Source organism: Dreissena polymorpha, unplaced genomic scaffold, assembly GCF_020536995.1.
Source record: "Dreissena polymorpha isolate Duluth1 unplaced genomic scaffold, UMN_Dpol_1.0 chrUn046, whole genome shotgun sequence".
Taxonomy (NCBI): Eukaryota; Metazoa; Mollusca; class Bivalvia; order Myida; family Dreissenidae; genus Dreissena; species Dreissena polymorpha.
In genome coordinates, this window is record NW_026273360.1 from 32,501 (window position 1) to 49,902 (window position 17,402).

General features: G+C 34.0%; 2 protein-coding genes across 2 annotated transcripts in view; both read right to left on the minus strand.

The window, feature by feature from the left end:
* Positions 1–12,155, minus strand: part of LOC127863843 (uncharacterized) — a 32,714-nt gene extending 20,559 nt beyond the window's left edge. The window contains exons 1-3 of the mRNA XM_052403515.1: positions 11,620–12,155; positions 7,395–7,537; positions 5,679–5,800 (exon numbers count right to left, since the gene is read on the minus strand). Of these exons, the coding sequence (XP_052259475.1) occupies positions 5,679–5,800; positions 7,395–7,537; positions 11,620–11,798 (444 nt within the window). The 5' untranslated portion in view covers positions 11,799–12,155. The remainder of the gene's footprint in view (positions 1–5,678; positions 5,801–7,394; positions 7,538–11,619) is intronic.
* A 3,205-nt stretch (positions 12,156–15,360) lies between these two features.
* LOC127863837 (integrin alpha-V-like) overlaps positions 15,361–17,402 on the minus strand; it is a 212,646-nt gene continuing 210,604 nt past the window's right edge. The window contains exon 19 of the transcript XR_008041203.1: positions 15,361–17,101. The gene's annotated coding sequence lies outside the window, so the exon portion shown is untranslated. The remainder of the gene's footprint in view (positions 17,102–17,402) is intronic.

Here is a 17,402-nt window from a genome sequence, read left to right on the forward strand (position 1 = left end):
CGCCAGAAACAACAATGAGCTCACTTCGATTAAATATAAATACACTATATTCATTGCGTCCTAAGCAATCAAACATATCAACCGAAAATACCAGCGAATACAGTATTATATATGACATCGATCTTATATATCGCCTCAGACATGCGAGAGCGCCACGATGAGTGAAGAGTGTGTGTATGAGAGTTTGTTTACAGGTCCTACTGGCCTCTTCACGAGATTTGTGTAGCCCGACCTGAATGATGAATGAAATGGATGTAGTAACAGTTATATGAACACGATATATCCGTACCAATATCCATGTGAGCATATACTAATAATAATTATTTTTTTAATCGCCATAAGCTTGAAAATAAACGTAAATAGATACAACAAAGACCAATTCGGAGACTTTAAAAATTTTAAATTACCTCCCCTGCAATAGAAAATATATATGGAGACTCGCATTCTATGGAATATCAAAATCTCAATATATCTTTCTCCGAATTTTTTTTCTGGTAAAAATCATCTTAAATTTAGCTGTATATTCGTATGTAATTAATTAAACAAGAGTTATAAAAAGGCATTGAAAAAAAAATCGCGTTTTACTTGAATAAGTTACCTCCCTTAAGCCAATCGGAATATCAAAAATACGTATATAAACAAAACGCGTTCCTTGCATAAGTGATAATAAAGCGCGTGCCCGTGCCACTCGTCCTCCAAATACTTACTAAATATAGTACAACGTATCTACAATCATTGCGACTAACTCATACCTCAGTAAATAAGTAACCAGGATAAATATACGTTTAGGTAATTAAGTTATAAAACATACATATAAAAATGTACATGTTCCCTGTCTGCCGAACCCGATCCATGGACTATAGCCACAAGAGGTTTCTATGTACCTATGTAGCCGGATTGCGCCCTCAGAGCGCCCAACACCGACACAGATCACGCTACTCTCCGGTCAAACACAATACTGCATAGGACTGCTGCCTTTGTCACCATATTATCAGAATCATTAACGTGCAAAATGGAAACTTTCAACTGTCCTTTCACTTCATACATAAGCCATTGCCGATCTTCAATGATCGCTTATTTCCGAGAGATGCATTTTATTTTTTTCAAACTTCGAATTTTGATATATGTTTAACTTATTCATTTAGATTACATTATTTTCACTTTAAATATTGACTTTGATCCAATTATCATCTGAAAAATACGATTTCGCGATTTCTTCAAAGATCGAGCGAGCCTTTTTACCTGTTTACTTATATATATATCTAATTTAAGGTTACACAGATGTAAAGTTGGCGTGGCCGAGTGGGTAAGGCGATGAAATTGACATCTTTTGGGATTTTCCCGCGCAGGTTCGATTCCTGCCGACATCGCATACTTTTTGCGACGCGTTTTATTTCTTTTCTAACGTAATTTGATTTAATATAGCACATAAGCTATGTTTATTGTTAAATATGTTGAAAATTGTATGCACATCCTTCAATTTTAAAATTAAAACAACGTTATGGCTAAATTGATTAATTTACTGCTGAAAATACGAATGATGCATGTTGCATTTTTATTTTTATTTCAAAAAGTAAACGGTAAATCTGTCTATTTTTTGGTATTTTTGCTGTATATAGTGTTTCTATAAAAACTTAATTTAAAATATAACTTAAATGATACTATTTTGAATTTTATGACACTTTGTTTTTAACCGACCCAATTTTTACTTGGCTGAAATCACTTACATTTCATGGCGCTATTCCATAGATTAAAATTTGTAAAAAATAAATGTCTGTAAAAGAATACTTATTTCATCTTGTTTAAACTTTAAACACCTTTACTGCATCTGTACACACCAACTGCATGCCCATATTTGGAAATTTGAATGAATTATGGGACTTATGAAAAAATCGGTTTATTTTTTTTTTAAGCATGGAAAGCTACCTACAAATTTGCATGTAGTTTAGTGAAATGATGCTGATTAGGAAAATAATTAATTAAATTATATTTGGATATGTGCCCATTAGAGGTGCGCAAGCTTAAAAGGGTAGAATTACCGAAATTCCCGTTCTTACACGTTGTAGCATGGATCGGGTATTGAACACGATACACGTGTGTATTAGCACCCTACTGTAGTCCCGGCGGGGTTATCAACTGCACCAATACACCGGTAAGCAACCAGGGGAATATCATATGAAAAAAGAACTATCATGCATGTTTGATTTGTTAAAGTGTGTCACAAAATTTCCCTAACTGCCGATGTCGGCTATAATTTCGGTATAAACATGGAAAGAAATTAACATATATATAATGTTAATGCCGATATGTTATTGGACATTTTGTATGTCAAATGTTCATTATTTGTATTAAAATTAAGACGATTGTATTGAACACGATACACGTGTGTATTAGCACCCTACTGTAGTCCCGGCGGGGTTATCAACTGCACCAATACACCGGTAAGCAACCAGGGGAATATCATATGAAAAAAGAACTATCATGCATGTTTGATGTGTTAAAGTGTGTCACTAAATTTCCCTAACTGCCGATGTCGGCTATAATTTCGGTATAAACATGCACAGAAATTAACATATATATAATGTTATTGCCGGTATGTTATTGGACATTTTGTATGTCAAATGTTCATTATTTGTATTAAAATTAAGACGATGCTTATTTGCCAGAAAGCGTTTATTTCAAATTCAAAACAAGCAATAATCATACATAATACCAAAATATAAAACTAACAAAATGACAACACTCTCGCTTAACGCAACGTTCAGAAGCACGCGCACTTAACAAAATTATTGCAACTAATGCAAGCTGTAATTAATATGTGACTACTTGCTATACAACCAGTATCATGCGAAAATTGATCTTATTTAATTGTGGTTCCGTCTTTGAATTTATGTTGCCTGTCGACTTTTAGAATAATGTGTCAGTAAGAAATGTATTGCTTGCTCTACAACCAGCATCATGCGAAAATGGATCTTATTTAATTGTAAATCCCTCTTTGAACTTAAGTTGTCAGTCGACTTTTAGAATAATGTGTCAGTAATAAATGTTTTTCTTCAGTTTCACATGTTTTTTTTAAGAAAATTTAGTGAAAGATGCAAATGTGTCTTATTTATTTTTTTCTGTGTCTTCAATGTATCTTATTTATATGTGACTGCGTGCTTATTTTTTTTCAAGAAATGAAAGATTCAAATGTGTCTTATTTTAATTTTATCCATGTCTTAAATGTGGCTTATTTATATAAGATAAAATGATATACTGCCAGTGTCATGCAAAAAAGGATCTAATTTCTTAATATCCACATTCACGCTTTGTTCTTTATTAGCACCGTCTTTAATTAGGCTATCTATTTAAAGTACAGATTACTGTGAACTTAATAATTGTGCAACGGTGATGTTGATCCATTATCGTTGTTAATTTAAAATGTAGACAACAAGTTAGCAATTAATGAAATCAGTTATTTTGGAAGTAAATCTAATTTTTTCTGTACAGTAGCCAGGTGGATGTGTATTGAGCGGATAAGATAGGGATCACCACAACAAGTTTCTAATACACAGTATAGACTTCCCCTATTATTATTAATTACCTGATTGGAATAAATAAAGTGTTAAAGATCATTTCATGTGAAAAGCAGGATTTCTGACATAATTTCAATCGTTTTGCTTTTATACACAATTTCATGGAACAATGAATATATTGGCGCGATGGAACACAATTTATAAATCAAGCTGACAGTATAGTATCATTTTTTAATTATGTGTAATTTAATTCGCATCTCTCCCTTCACTTGTTCAATGACACGTGAACTTATATCAATTATAAAACATCACGTGCATCATTAAATATTTTTTTTTAATTATGAAAACATATATGTTCTACATGGTTTTGTTTAGTTTTTTTTCTCAACCAGAGAGACATTATAAAACATTGTTATATATAAAGCGCTTTACTTTTCTACATTACATAAAGATATATCGATTTTTTTGTTAAGTGTACTTGCTTGACATATTTATAAAAAGGCAGTGTTTATTTTTGTAATAAAATCGAAAATTGACATTTAATTTGATGCAATCCACATTGTTTAGCGGCCAAGCGCAGTATTCCGCTCTCGGCGGCCGATGGTGTATTGCAATATATACAATGAAAAGCTGGGTTTCTGACATAATTTCAATCGTTTTGTTGACGCGGAAGTGCTTTTTGGTGGCCAAAAATACTATTGTTCCCTTTATTTAAACCTAAATCAGTATTTTTTTACACTTGAAGGTTTGTACAGCGGGGATTTCGGTACCGGCGCATGATAATGTTATGTGCTCTGTGTTTAAATTTAAAGTATCGCATACGAGATAAAATAATTAACAAAGATCGGAAAGAGTTCACACTTTTAAATATTTAGATTCAGTGACACATGATCTTAATGTGTTCAGACGATCTTGTGATCTTGTAACGATTAAATGTATGCAATTGAAATATTTCCCCCTATGAACTCAAACTGTCACTCTCGGGTAATACTTAATTGACATGGTGTCTATGTCATTCTCCAAGAATAAATGCATGCAATTGAAATATTTCCCCCTATGAACTCAAACTGTCACTCTCGGGTAATACTTAATTGACATGGTGTCTATGTAATCCTCCAAAACAGTTAAACAAGTTAAACTAATCAAACGGTTACAACACGCCGTTAAATACTTAGAGAATGGAATAGGTCACTTACACTTAAACAGCATGTTTATATTAAAATTCTATAGCCCAAGTTTGATTCTGGGTAATATAAGGTAACACTAGATCACCAGGCCGAATCTTGTAACAACATTGTCGTTATTTAAGAAGACACATTATTAATGAATCCAGCTTAGTAAAAATTGGTCAGAATGTTTATTTCAACAATAGCTAATTCCTCTTTGAACCTAATAATGATCCTTTCAAAAACGTTACGAAATACAAAATTTGACTTCAACACGTGTTGTTGAGGACGTTTCTTAATTATTATTCAAGTATCTGAGACTGCTTAATCGTGTAATGTTTCATCTAAATGCATGTTTGATTTACAGTAAACAAGAGCCTTTTTTATCAAATAGCAAGAAATCCGCAAGGTATAATCAAACATTGTGTTTTTTTTTATTAAAGGTGGTAAAACTTTCGATGTGTGGATCAGTGGAAGTATGTGACACGTTCATATTCAAACAAATGCTTAACCTTAAAGAGTAAAAATTTGCTTTTTAAAAACGCGTTCGAGCTTATCATCTCTGTTCATTATTCGCAGCGATTTCACAGACTCGGGCAATTTTTAACAACAATATTCAAATCCTTATTATCAAATACTGAACCGAATTTTCCACCGCTCTGACTTGTCTGTCATTCAGGCAGGCTTGGATTTTAACCCTGGGGTAACGTCCTCCGATGTTCCTGCGTAACCATGGTACGAAGAATATTGTCCGTGAAGGCTTTTGACCTAGTATATTCGATAACCATGCATCAACCCCATCAATCCTTATAAGGGGGCATCAATAGACTTTTGCAGAGAAAAATGTGCAGTAAGCGATTAATGTCAGTTGATAGAAAATATTAACGATATGGATATGATATTTTATTTTGAATCAATACATCCCCATACAGGTCATGTAGGGTCAAAACATTCCTGAAACGTAAAGCATTAAACGTAATATTAGAATAAAACGTACCGTCACCAGTGGAATGTAGTTTTCAGGTTGTTCGCGGTATTTCTTATTGATGGCTATAGTGGCCCCTAGTCTACTGTCTGTTTCACAAATTGTTTTATTCTTGTCTGTCTCTCGAAGACGGTCTGTAATGAACGGCGATTATCAGCTACTCTCATCACAACATAATCATAATCAACTAACAGCATTCGTGAAAATTTAAATAATAAAACGCATATAGACATAACAAGTAAACAGATACATTATGAGCAATCAACAGTCATTGCAGCTTCATACCCACAAGCAGGTGTCCATTATTGTGTATTAAGGCACAACCATAATGTTTTAACATTTATTCAAACTTACGTCAAATAATATTGACAACATATTCTGCAAAAAATGCATCTTACTTCATTACGTCCGAAGTTAAAACTTAAGATTGCAGATTCCATTCTTATCATTGTATACATCAACATTGTGAAAAAAATGTTACATTCTTGGTTCTTGATGTTCCTTTTTGGAAGGTATGTATTTGTTCATGTCTCATATCGCCTTACGCTACATGAAGTTATTTAAATGCTTACCGATACGTCCTTTATAAAATATTAAACTGCCGTTTGAAATTGTATGGAAAACTTTGTTTGAATTGTTTAAAGTTTAGGTAATTTAAAATCTGCATTAAATCCGTTTGTATTACATGTATATGTATAACGGACTTTAAAACGTTAAACAACAGACTTTCGTCGAAAGGGAAGTAACAGAGTGAGTGCCATCAAACATTGCTTGAATTGACTATCCTATATTGCAGAAACAATAAGTCACGTGTCTCCCATAATAAACGACAGCTGCTGGTGACAATACGTACATTATCTACTGATTAATTGTTAACCAATTGGTATGCGCAAATAATTTGAATATGGTTGAGAATCACAACACTTTTAAAATAAACTTCATTTTGGTCTGAAGTTAACAGACGGTTACATTAACTGGCCGTTAACGTTTTGAGCAACCGGCGGGCCCTGAAAGCTATTGGAGAGTAGCCGTTGATTTTCTTCAGCGTGATCTACCGCATTTACTCTATACTTACTTGAGAGAAGCCGTTGATTTTCTTCCGCGTGACCTCCCTCATTAACTCTATAATAACTTGGGAATAGCCGTTGATTTTCTTCCGCGTGACCTACCTCATTTACTCTATAATAACTTGGGAGTAGCCGTTTATTTTCTTCAGCGTGACCTACCGCATTTACTCTATAATAACGGGAAGCGGACAACGACAGCGGGAGATAACCATGGGTTATGGTTAGGGTTAGGGTTAGGGTTAAGGTTAGGGGTCGGGTTAGGGTTAAGGTAAGGGTTAAGGCTGACCCTAACCCAAATCCGACCCCTAACCCTAACCCCACCCATTACCCTAACCCTCTAACCCCCAATGCGCATTACAATACCATGCCTCGCTCGTTGTCGTTGTCCTCTTCCCTATAATAACTTGGGAGTAGCCGTTGATTCTCTTCAGCGTGACCTACTGTATTTACTCTATAATAATTTGGGGAGTATCCTTTGATTTTTTACGGCGTGACCTCCCGCATTTACTCTTTAATAATTTGTCAGTAGATTTTCTTCAGCGTTATGTACCGCATTCACTATATAATAACTTGGGGAGTATCCGTTGATTTTCTTTTGCGTAACCTACCGCATTTCCTCTATAATAACTTGGGGATTATACGTTTCTTCAGTGTTACTTACCACATTTGCTTGGCCCCAGCGCCCCGTCAGTTACGTTCAATTTTGTGCACACTATGTTCTTCATGTTGAGATTTTCACACGCGCTTACTTCCCCGTGGGCTATGGTATTATTGACCGTCATATTTGGGCTTCCCACGAGCAATCTAAAATGTTTTGAAGAAAATATTTACCCGGTTAATATATTCCTTATACGTTCATATGTTTTTCTATTGCGATTTTGAAAATTTTAATACACGTTTGTTTTGAAGCAAATATTTTATTAAAAATCAGTTTTTATACATAGTAACATTAAGAATTTTGTATGTATATCAGTTGGGACCCATATGTTACGAAAATATATTTAGTTAACATTTCAAAATAAAACGTCAAATAATATAATTATAACATGCTGCAAGTGAATAGTTTAAGTAAATGCCCAGTGTATAGTTTAAAATACTTTCAAACAAATCAAACTTTCGATTGTAAGAAAATATGTCCAACTAATAACTTCAACTTATAAGTTCATAAGTAAATTGCTTAGATCGTTTACAGAGCAGTAATATCCATAAACATTGTTTTGTGCTGTTTTGTGCTGTTGTTCTCATGAATTTTATTTTAAAGTTTAGCAATTGATGTGTGGCGTGAGAGAATCTAGGTTCACCATTTACAACAATCATTAAATACTTACTAATACTTATGGGACCGGCTGGTTTAATAACAAACTTAATTGTTCGAACGCATGCCACTTAATATATTCATGCACGTAACATTTCCGTTTGTTCGATTGTGTTTCGCACTAGCACTGTGCTCGAGGTTTGCATGCAAAATATTAGATTAAGATTGTTTGTAATTTAATAGATTTAAAGACACAATATAACTAGTGCGATTTAACACAGTCCAATTTAACGTTGGCATAGACGCCTTCTGAATTTTACAAAGCTGCATCAACAGAAGAGATTCTTGTTAAAGTAAATGGTCCTTTATTGATGGCAAAAAAAGAATTGCTGAAAAGTGTAACACAGCACTCGGGATTGAATGTTGGTATTCAAGTTAGACAAATAAATAAATTACAATGTTTCGCACTCACCCTTTGTGCTTAATGTTCTGACAAATAAGATGTCGTGTAAATAATGTGCTGTATTTATTGACATTTGATCATAGCTAACTATCTTTACTCATTCAATTTGACGAAGTTCACTGGAAAAGCACTTTTTAAATTAACCAGGAGTTTCCCCAATCCCACTGACTTATTTTAAGAAACACTTGTAATATCATTGTTTTAAGTGAGATCAGTTATCAAGCAAAAGTATTCCGTGAATACAATATATGACTTTATCTACCGGGTTTGATGGTTGTTACTAGCCGACTAGGTTCCCATGTTTTAATATACACGCCTACAGTGTAATGAGTCATTGGCGTACAATTGAAATCGGCAGATCATTCAGGAAGAATAAGTGATGGGAAATCAAACAACTATTAAGCACATACAACTAAAACTAAATTCATGTATATTGTAATTGTCTAATTATTGAACAACAATTCACTTTGTTTACTTTAATTGAATTCATGATGGCAAAGTTTAAGCTGTACCGGCAGGTATACTCGTATTTGTTGCAGAATCTAAAACTTTGTCGATGTGTCGTATTAACAAATAATACCAAGTAGTTGACCTATTTATTACGTAACTTTGACGCCTTAAAATTACGTAACGTTTCTCAATTCATTAATGTCTGCGCATTTAGTGTTTGTACACGTTATATCTTTTTGAAAAGTTATATATATCGAACGTGTGCCATAAACCAATCGGTATTTGACACAACAGCAAGTAGATAAGCGATAAAGGCACAACCTTTTGGCTACTGATCGAAAATCCCCAAAAGCGTACTAGCCACTTAAAGGGGCCTTTTCACAGATTTTGGCATGTTTTGAAGCTTGTCATTGAATGCTTTATAATGATAAATTTAAACATTTGATCTAAAAAGCTCCAGTAAAACAATCAAGAATCAAATTTAACAAAAAAACAAACAGTAGCCCTCAGTAGGGCTTGAACCAGTGACCCCTGGTGTCCTGGAGTTAAAACCAATTAGACCGCTCGGCCATCCTGCCAAGTATACATGCGAGACATATTTTATACTTTAAATAATCAATCTTCGTAGTTTTACAAAATTAGACGACAACAACAGAATTAACTCTCCAAATTATTCAATCGTTTCGCGTTGCAACGCTTTATAATATTCAGGTTATAATATTCAGGTTTTTAAATCGTCAAAAGATGCATATAATGGCTATATTAGACTATGGTATATGTTCAGTATTACTGTTTCCTCACAAATATCATCTAAAACGAAAATTTGCGAATCTGAAACAACTTTTTTCAATGTTGTCACTTTACTAAAACATGAAAAGGCACCATATGCTTTAAAAAAAGTCATCTTTCCTTCATAATTCTCTGAAAAAAAGCATCTGAAACAATTGGGGCGATCCTTTTGCGAATTTATGTTCGAATTATACGAGTTATAACGTGTAGATAGGTTTTCACTGTAAACGTTTCTAAGAAGGAATTATTAAAATGTTAGAGAAGCAACCAGAGCGAATGAAACGATTCTCGTACTTATAATGGTTAAACGTGTAAGTATACCATTTTATGTAAGTTTCCTTTGTGAAACTGTATTTTGCAACATGACTTTCGAAAGGTACTACAGTGACTAGTGAAGGGACCTCAACTTATACACGCCTACGGTGTAATGAGTCATGAGCGTACGACTAGGTTCCCAAGTCTTTAACTACACGCCTTCAGTGTAATGAGTCATTGTCTTACAACTAGGTTCCCAAGTCTCAAAATGCACGCCTACAGTGTAATGAGTCATTGGCGTACAACTAGGTTCCCCAGTCTTAAAAAGCACGCCTACAGTGTAAATAGTCATTGGCGTACAACTAGGTTCCTACGTTTTAATATACACGCCTACAGTGTAATGAGTAATGAGCGTACAGCTAGGTTCTCATGTCTTTAAATACACGCCTACAGTGCAATGAGTCATGAGCGTACAATTAGGTTCCCAAATCTTAAAATACACGCCTACAGAGTAATGAGTCTTGAGCGTACAACTAAGTTCCCAACTCTTAAAATACACGCCTAAAGTGTAATGAGTCATGAGCGTACAACTAGGTTTCCAAGTCTGAAAATACACGCTACAGTGTAATGAGTCATGAGCGTACAACTAGGTTTCCAAGTCTTAAAATACTCGCCTACAGTGTAATGTGTCATGAGCGTACAACTAGGTTCCCACGTTTTGATATGCACGCCTACAGGGTAATGAGTCATGAGCGTACAACTAGGTTCGCAAGTCTTAAAATACACGCCTACAGTGTAATATGTCATCAACGAATAACTAGGTTCCCAGGTCTAAAAATACACGCCTATAGTGCAATGCGTCATGAGCGTACAACTAGGTTCTCAAGTCTTAAAATACATGCCTACAGTGTAATGAGTCATTAGCGTAAAACTAGGTTCTCAAGTCTTAAAATACACGCTTACAGTGTAATGAGTCATGAGCGTACAACTAAGTTACCAAGTCTTAAAATACACGCCTACAGTGTAATGGGTCATGAGCGTACAACTAGGTTCCCAAGTCTTGAAATTCACGCCTACAGTGTAATGAGTCATTAGCGTACAATTTGATTCCCTAACTGGATTAACAATACCAAATAATGAAAACTGGACTCAACATAATTTCAACTTAACCCAACATAATGTCAAATTAACCTCGCATAATGTCGACTAAACCCATCATAATTTAACCGCAACCCAACATAATGTTTACTTAAACAAACTAAATGTTAGGTTGAGCTAATACAGTATCAACTAACCAAAGATATCACATTAAAAATGCAGTTTGGGGTTCAATATGTTAATGTATATATTTTGTGAATATATGTCCACATTGGCTTGGATATTCTAAATTAGTAACGGTTAACTGTCAAACCATTATAAACGTAAGACAACAATATATTTGTATTCAAAATATACATGGCATCGGACTATGTCTCGTTTCATTTACGTTTCGGCATAAAGCCTTTATTACAAAATAAGGAACATGTGTTAACATGTTTATGTCTTTCATTGGAAACCAAAAGGTACCTTTTTTCAACAAACGGATCTTTTCATTGTATGTATTTCAAAAATATTATTTAATTTTACAAACCACAATTATTTGAGTAGAAGTAATCCAAACATTTAAACACTTACACGAGTTTTTGTCCAAAATATGGTGTTCCGCCAGGTTTCAGCATTCCGAGTGCATATCCAAACTGTGAGCCTGGTACTCCCCTGGCAATACCAACTTTCTCCAGTTCTACATTATAGCCATATATTAACCAAGCATACCAACACCATAAGACACACCAGTTCAGCATTATTCCAAACATGATTGCTGGGTGTTTTTTTTTGCACGAGTGTATTCCACGTTTATTGTTGTAATAGGATTATACTTGAAATTATTTATAATTAGCAAAATTCAAGTCATTACACTCGTCATCCGCAAATACGCACGTTTTGTTCAAAAACCGTTTTATTTTAAATGAACTTGAAACAAAATTAATCTCTTAAACATAAATACACAAACTTGTTATCAAAACCGACCGGATCAAGTTTTCATTGGCGACATTTGAATTAACATGCTTTAACATTCAAAGAAGACCATATTTTATCCGTTATTAACAGGAAGTATATTTCAGAACACACATATATGCGTATATACACTTGTAATGTTATCATCCCTTCAGCTAATCATGCTATTAAAAAACATTTCAACGGGCGCAGCTGATTTATGAATGTTTTGAAATGTTGCGTGTATCTTATCGCTCACATTTATTTACCAGTTTCATACCGAATTTCACCAAGGAACCTTGAAATGACAATCTTGATAAACACAACATTGTTGGCTTATAAAAACACCATACAATTATAACATATATTATGAGATGAGATTAGCGAATTAAGGTAGTATATATTTTATATGACACAAATATTCGCGCTAAATATGAATTCGCAAGGAAACAAAACCGCGAACATAAGCGAAAATTTAACACACGCGTTTAAACGCATTCTAAAGTAATTATATAACTATGATGCAGCTATTAAGACTGTTTGCACAATGTGTTTCTCCTTACAAATGTGATGTTGCAAAATCAGTTCAGAAAAATAACATAATGCGGTTTATCAGTCAAAAAAGATTAACAGAGGCCACATAGGTGACCGTTAAATACGCGTGTTGCGCGCTTAAAGGCATGTAATGCCTCTTGCAGAAAATCGACTTACTAAAACCACTATTAGACTTTTTCCACTTTCAAGTATCAAGACAAACGTCACGCGTTGTGATTTACCCGATCGGTTACTTTAATGTCTTTTAAATAATTTAAAAAACATAGAAAGTATTGTCCTGCCCTGATGCAAATCTTCGTGTTTGTAAATTTTGCAAACTTCAGTTTCCAAAGTTAAGACTGTTTGGATTAAATTGTTTTCTAGGATTATAAATTAAATGTATATTGCGCCGGATCAAACAATATTTTAGTCTCATAACGAAGCTTAGAAAACATAATCACACTTTTCCGGGGTTGTACTACATTATAATGCAAGAAACTTACAAATGCCTTAAACAGAAATGAGAAGGGATGATCGTAGAAATAAATGTTTATGTTTTTATATGTGTACTAAATGGAATCTGCAGTATCTTAAATCGACCCTTTGCCCTGTTGTGCTTCGATTGACCTGGCTTTTATAATTATAATAACGTACATAAGTACACATACAACTGTAGTCGGATCGCGGTTTGATTCCTGCCCCTGCCCCATTGCATGTGTTGTTTGGTCATAAATTATTGTCTATGGACATTTTCATCTACCTCTGATTCAAGAAGTCCAGATATAAGTTACTGGCACAAGAACTAACACTATGCACTGGCAAACCAGCTAATTCAAGAACGTGCGTTTGTCAACAGCGGTAACTCAGTCATGTTTCGGAAACCGATATCGATGAATACCCGAAGGAAACATAATTGTTTCAGAATGTCTCTATTATGTGTAGGGCTTCATTATATTGACCGTCTGATTATAACTGAAATCCTGTTGAAAACGTCGACAGCATCCAATAAAACAATACAATAGAATATTCAACTATACAATTAATATAGACATACTGAAACCATTATGTTTCCTTCGGGTATTCATCGTCGTTTCCGGAACACGACAGTAAGACTGAGTTACCGCTGTTGACAAACGCACACTCTGACGATGTTTTTCTGTCTTGTCTTGCTTTCATCGTTATACTATATCATATTTGTGATCTCTCGTGAGAAATACAACCAAAACTAAAACATTTTTGCATTGTAGAATGAAGTTTAATTTAGGTAGAAACATACAATCCTATATGGTTGTCTGTTAAGATATACGGTTTATGTTGCTTATTTGTCGTTTTGTGATATATTTATATTTTGGGATATTTTCTGGAAGAACACTTATTGTAGTCAACTTCAAACAATAATAGCGTTTTATAAGAGCAATTTATATGGAAACCTCTGTTTTAAAAGAGAACAAAATATACAAATATGTACATTAATATCCTTTAGTCATAGGTTTAATGTGTGAGCGTGTATTAATGTGTGCTCGCATGTGCTGTTGATTTGTTTCTAGTGTTTAATTGAAACTATTCAGAAAATCAAATGCATGTATATACTAGCAAAACTACATCAAGCGAACGTATGTCCACGTTGTTTATACATATTAACCTATGATACTTGAACATTTGTCCGCCAGTAATCTGTTTCTGTAAAAAAAAGCTCAATACTCTACCAAACGGAGAAAAAAACAATTATTAAAAGAGATCATTTGTTCCGCTCATTCAAAACTTGGAGTGGGCGGTGGCAAATAATTAGATGCAAGTTCTTCTTGTCCTACAACGTTGCATTGAACGCCGCAAGCGCACGCAGTTCTGACCGGGTCACCGTCGGCCCTCCCTGGTGTTACGACATGGAACGCCGCCAGGGCACGCACTTCTGACCGGGTCACCGTCGGCCTTCCCTGGTGTTCTGACCGGGTCACCGTCGGCCATCCCTGGTGTTCCGACATGGAAGGGCAACAAACACAACTCGTTTATGGGGTCAAAAGGGTTTGGAAGTTATACATTTCTTTTTAATGTTGAATACATTTCTTTTTAAAGTAACATTAGACGCATCTAACAGTATATGCTATGTTTAAATGTGTCTATCGCAACCGTTGTTTATTTTTTGGTGTTTTCACTTCATATGCACTTATATTTGTTAATGCAGCATCAACATACTTAAACAATATCCTGGAAAGAGAACAATAATGCATTTGAATATAAACCGTACTTTTCGTTTGACAATGGACGACAATAATAATTCGTTTTCCTACAACAATATCTATTCATACGACACACGAACACTAACTCCGATCCTAATAAAAAGACAATACCGCTCGGCTTAGAGGACTGGAACAGTCATAAAAAATATTGAATATAATATATATTTTTATCAACAACTGTTATCAAGATGAATTGCAGATAATTGGTCAGTTACCACATTTTAACTAACTCTTTAGACCTGTGAATTATTTTCAGCTCAATTCAACAGTGAAAAATGCCCATAAGTTCACTTTAATGCTGTAGAATGGGTGGATGCTGAGTGTTTCATATATCTGTGCAAAAACTTAAATCGAGCATCAGTTCATGTCTTCTTCGTGTAATATATACTCGCATTCATTATATTAATTTTGTGAAAGAATGCATATATGTATTTACATAGTAAAACAGCAAGCTAGCAGAACAAATATTGCTTAAATTTCAGGCCGCTTAAAAACATTTTATTATATTCGTTTTTTTATTCGCAATTTTTGTTCCTGAATTAAGATTTGCCTTAATCTATGACTGTTTGTATTTGTCTTAACTGATTTCAAAATAATCCTATACAAAATATGAGTCTAGTATTTTTTATTATAAGTATTCCTTCATTATTATATATTGAAAAGCCGATACACTGAAAATGATATAAATATGACATGTGGCTAATTGCACAAACAGTACAAGAGCATAACACTAGATATGCAAAAATTAAGTTAACAAACAGTGCCTCTACATAATAATACTTAACACATAACACATAATAATGATTAAATAGCAGGCAGGTTATATTGATTTTATGTTATTTGTTACTTGTTCGTTATGTTCTGTCCATATTTAAATTAGGATTTGTCAAAATCTATGACTTTGTATTAGCCTAAAAATGACTTGAAAATAATCTTATACACAATACATGCAAATTTGTTATCATTATCTTCATTATTGCGGGCATACAAATGCTAAAAAGCTGATAAACTGAAAATGATTAATGGCTTATTACAAATTGCACAATCAGTAACAGAAAGAACAATAACCATGCTAAAAATAAGGTTAACAAACAGTGTCTTTACATAATAATACATAGAAAAAAAAACATATCACATAATACATTTTTAATTACAGTCAGCTTAAATTTATTTTATGTTATTTGCTTCTTGTTCGTAAAGTTTTGTTCAATTAGAATGCTTCAGTATTTGGGCATTCATATACTGAAATGCTGATAAACTGGAAAGGATATAAATATAACATGTGACGAATTGCACAAACATTAACATTGCAGATCAATAACCATGCTAAAAATTAGGCTAACAAACAGTGTATTTACAAAACAATACCTTGACAACAAAAAACACATAATACTAGTCTCACTGAACGTTTTTGCTCAATGAAAAGACGGTTTCATTTATAGACACGAAAACCGTTGTTATGTTCAATGTACATTATTTCACCAAATCAACTGTAACTGTCGATTTAAAAGTGTTCACCTTATTCGTATAACCATGTATACCAAGTGTTTGGAGACGTACACGTTTTAGTCGACATATACGAACTTCAATTACAATTTTGTCTTATCGATCTAATGTAACATGCACAGCTCATTCGAGGAGTGACCAACACTGAACCCAAATTTCAACCATTTTAAAATTATGTTCATATTGTAATGTAAATGCTTTGATGTGATTGTATATAATGTGTTATAATTGCTTATAGTGCTTTTAAACTATGTGCGTTGTAGAGTGGGATGCCTTCGACCACACACACCTATTGACGAGGAATATAAAATAAAATTGAACGGAAAAAAAATATGTTCAAAACACAGCTAATTATACAGCTTGCTTCACAGTCAAATTTGTACAACTATATACTTATGTTCGTGGTTACAAATTACACGATTCATTTTATACACTCAACCGGCAACTGGCTCATACACATTTTTTGACCCAACCGAACGTCCATTATATACACAAATATCAGTCACATTCAAAGGGTTTCCAAATTACCGTACGGAATGTGCATAAACATGGACATTTCAAAATATAATTGCGTACACTGCTCTGATTGAAGACTATGATAGCAAGCAATTTGGAGCAAAACACATGCTATTAATAATCAATTATTAATGGTATTAACACCCATTTCCCCAATTATATTTGTCTCTCTGTGTACAAGATAAGTAAAGCATACTTATACCCAACACATATATGACTGCCGCACTCTGGGAATACCGGGCTATATGCATTTACATAAAGTGTCGAACCAGATTACCCTGTGCAGTCCGAGCAGGGTATTCAGGGACCACACTTTCCGCCGCCATGACCTGCATTTTCGTTTGAGAGAATCTGCCCTCAAACGAAAGTTTTCATACAAGCGTCGTAACAGAAGTTTACTGTAAGTGCGAATACATATTTGTCTTGAAATGTAAAAAAATAAGATAATGCGCGTTCTCTTTTAAGAAAAGCAACTTTGCTTAATGATGCAATTTTTTAGCTTCGTGCAAATTTTGTACAACCATTCGGCAACGAAATTAACGAAGTTTATTTTTTGTCGCGTCCTAGCACAGTTAAGTCTTGCAAAAATAATGCATTAAACGCCTCGACCGAATTGTGTTTTTAACCAAA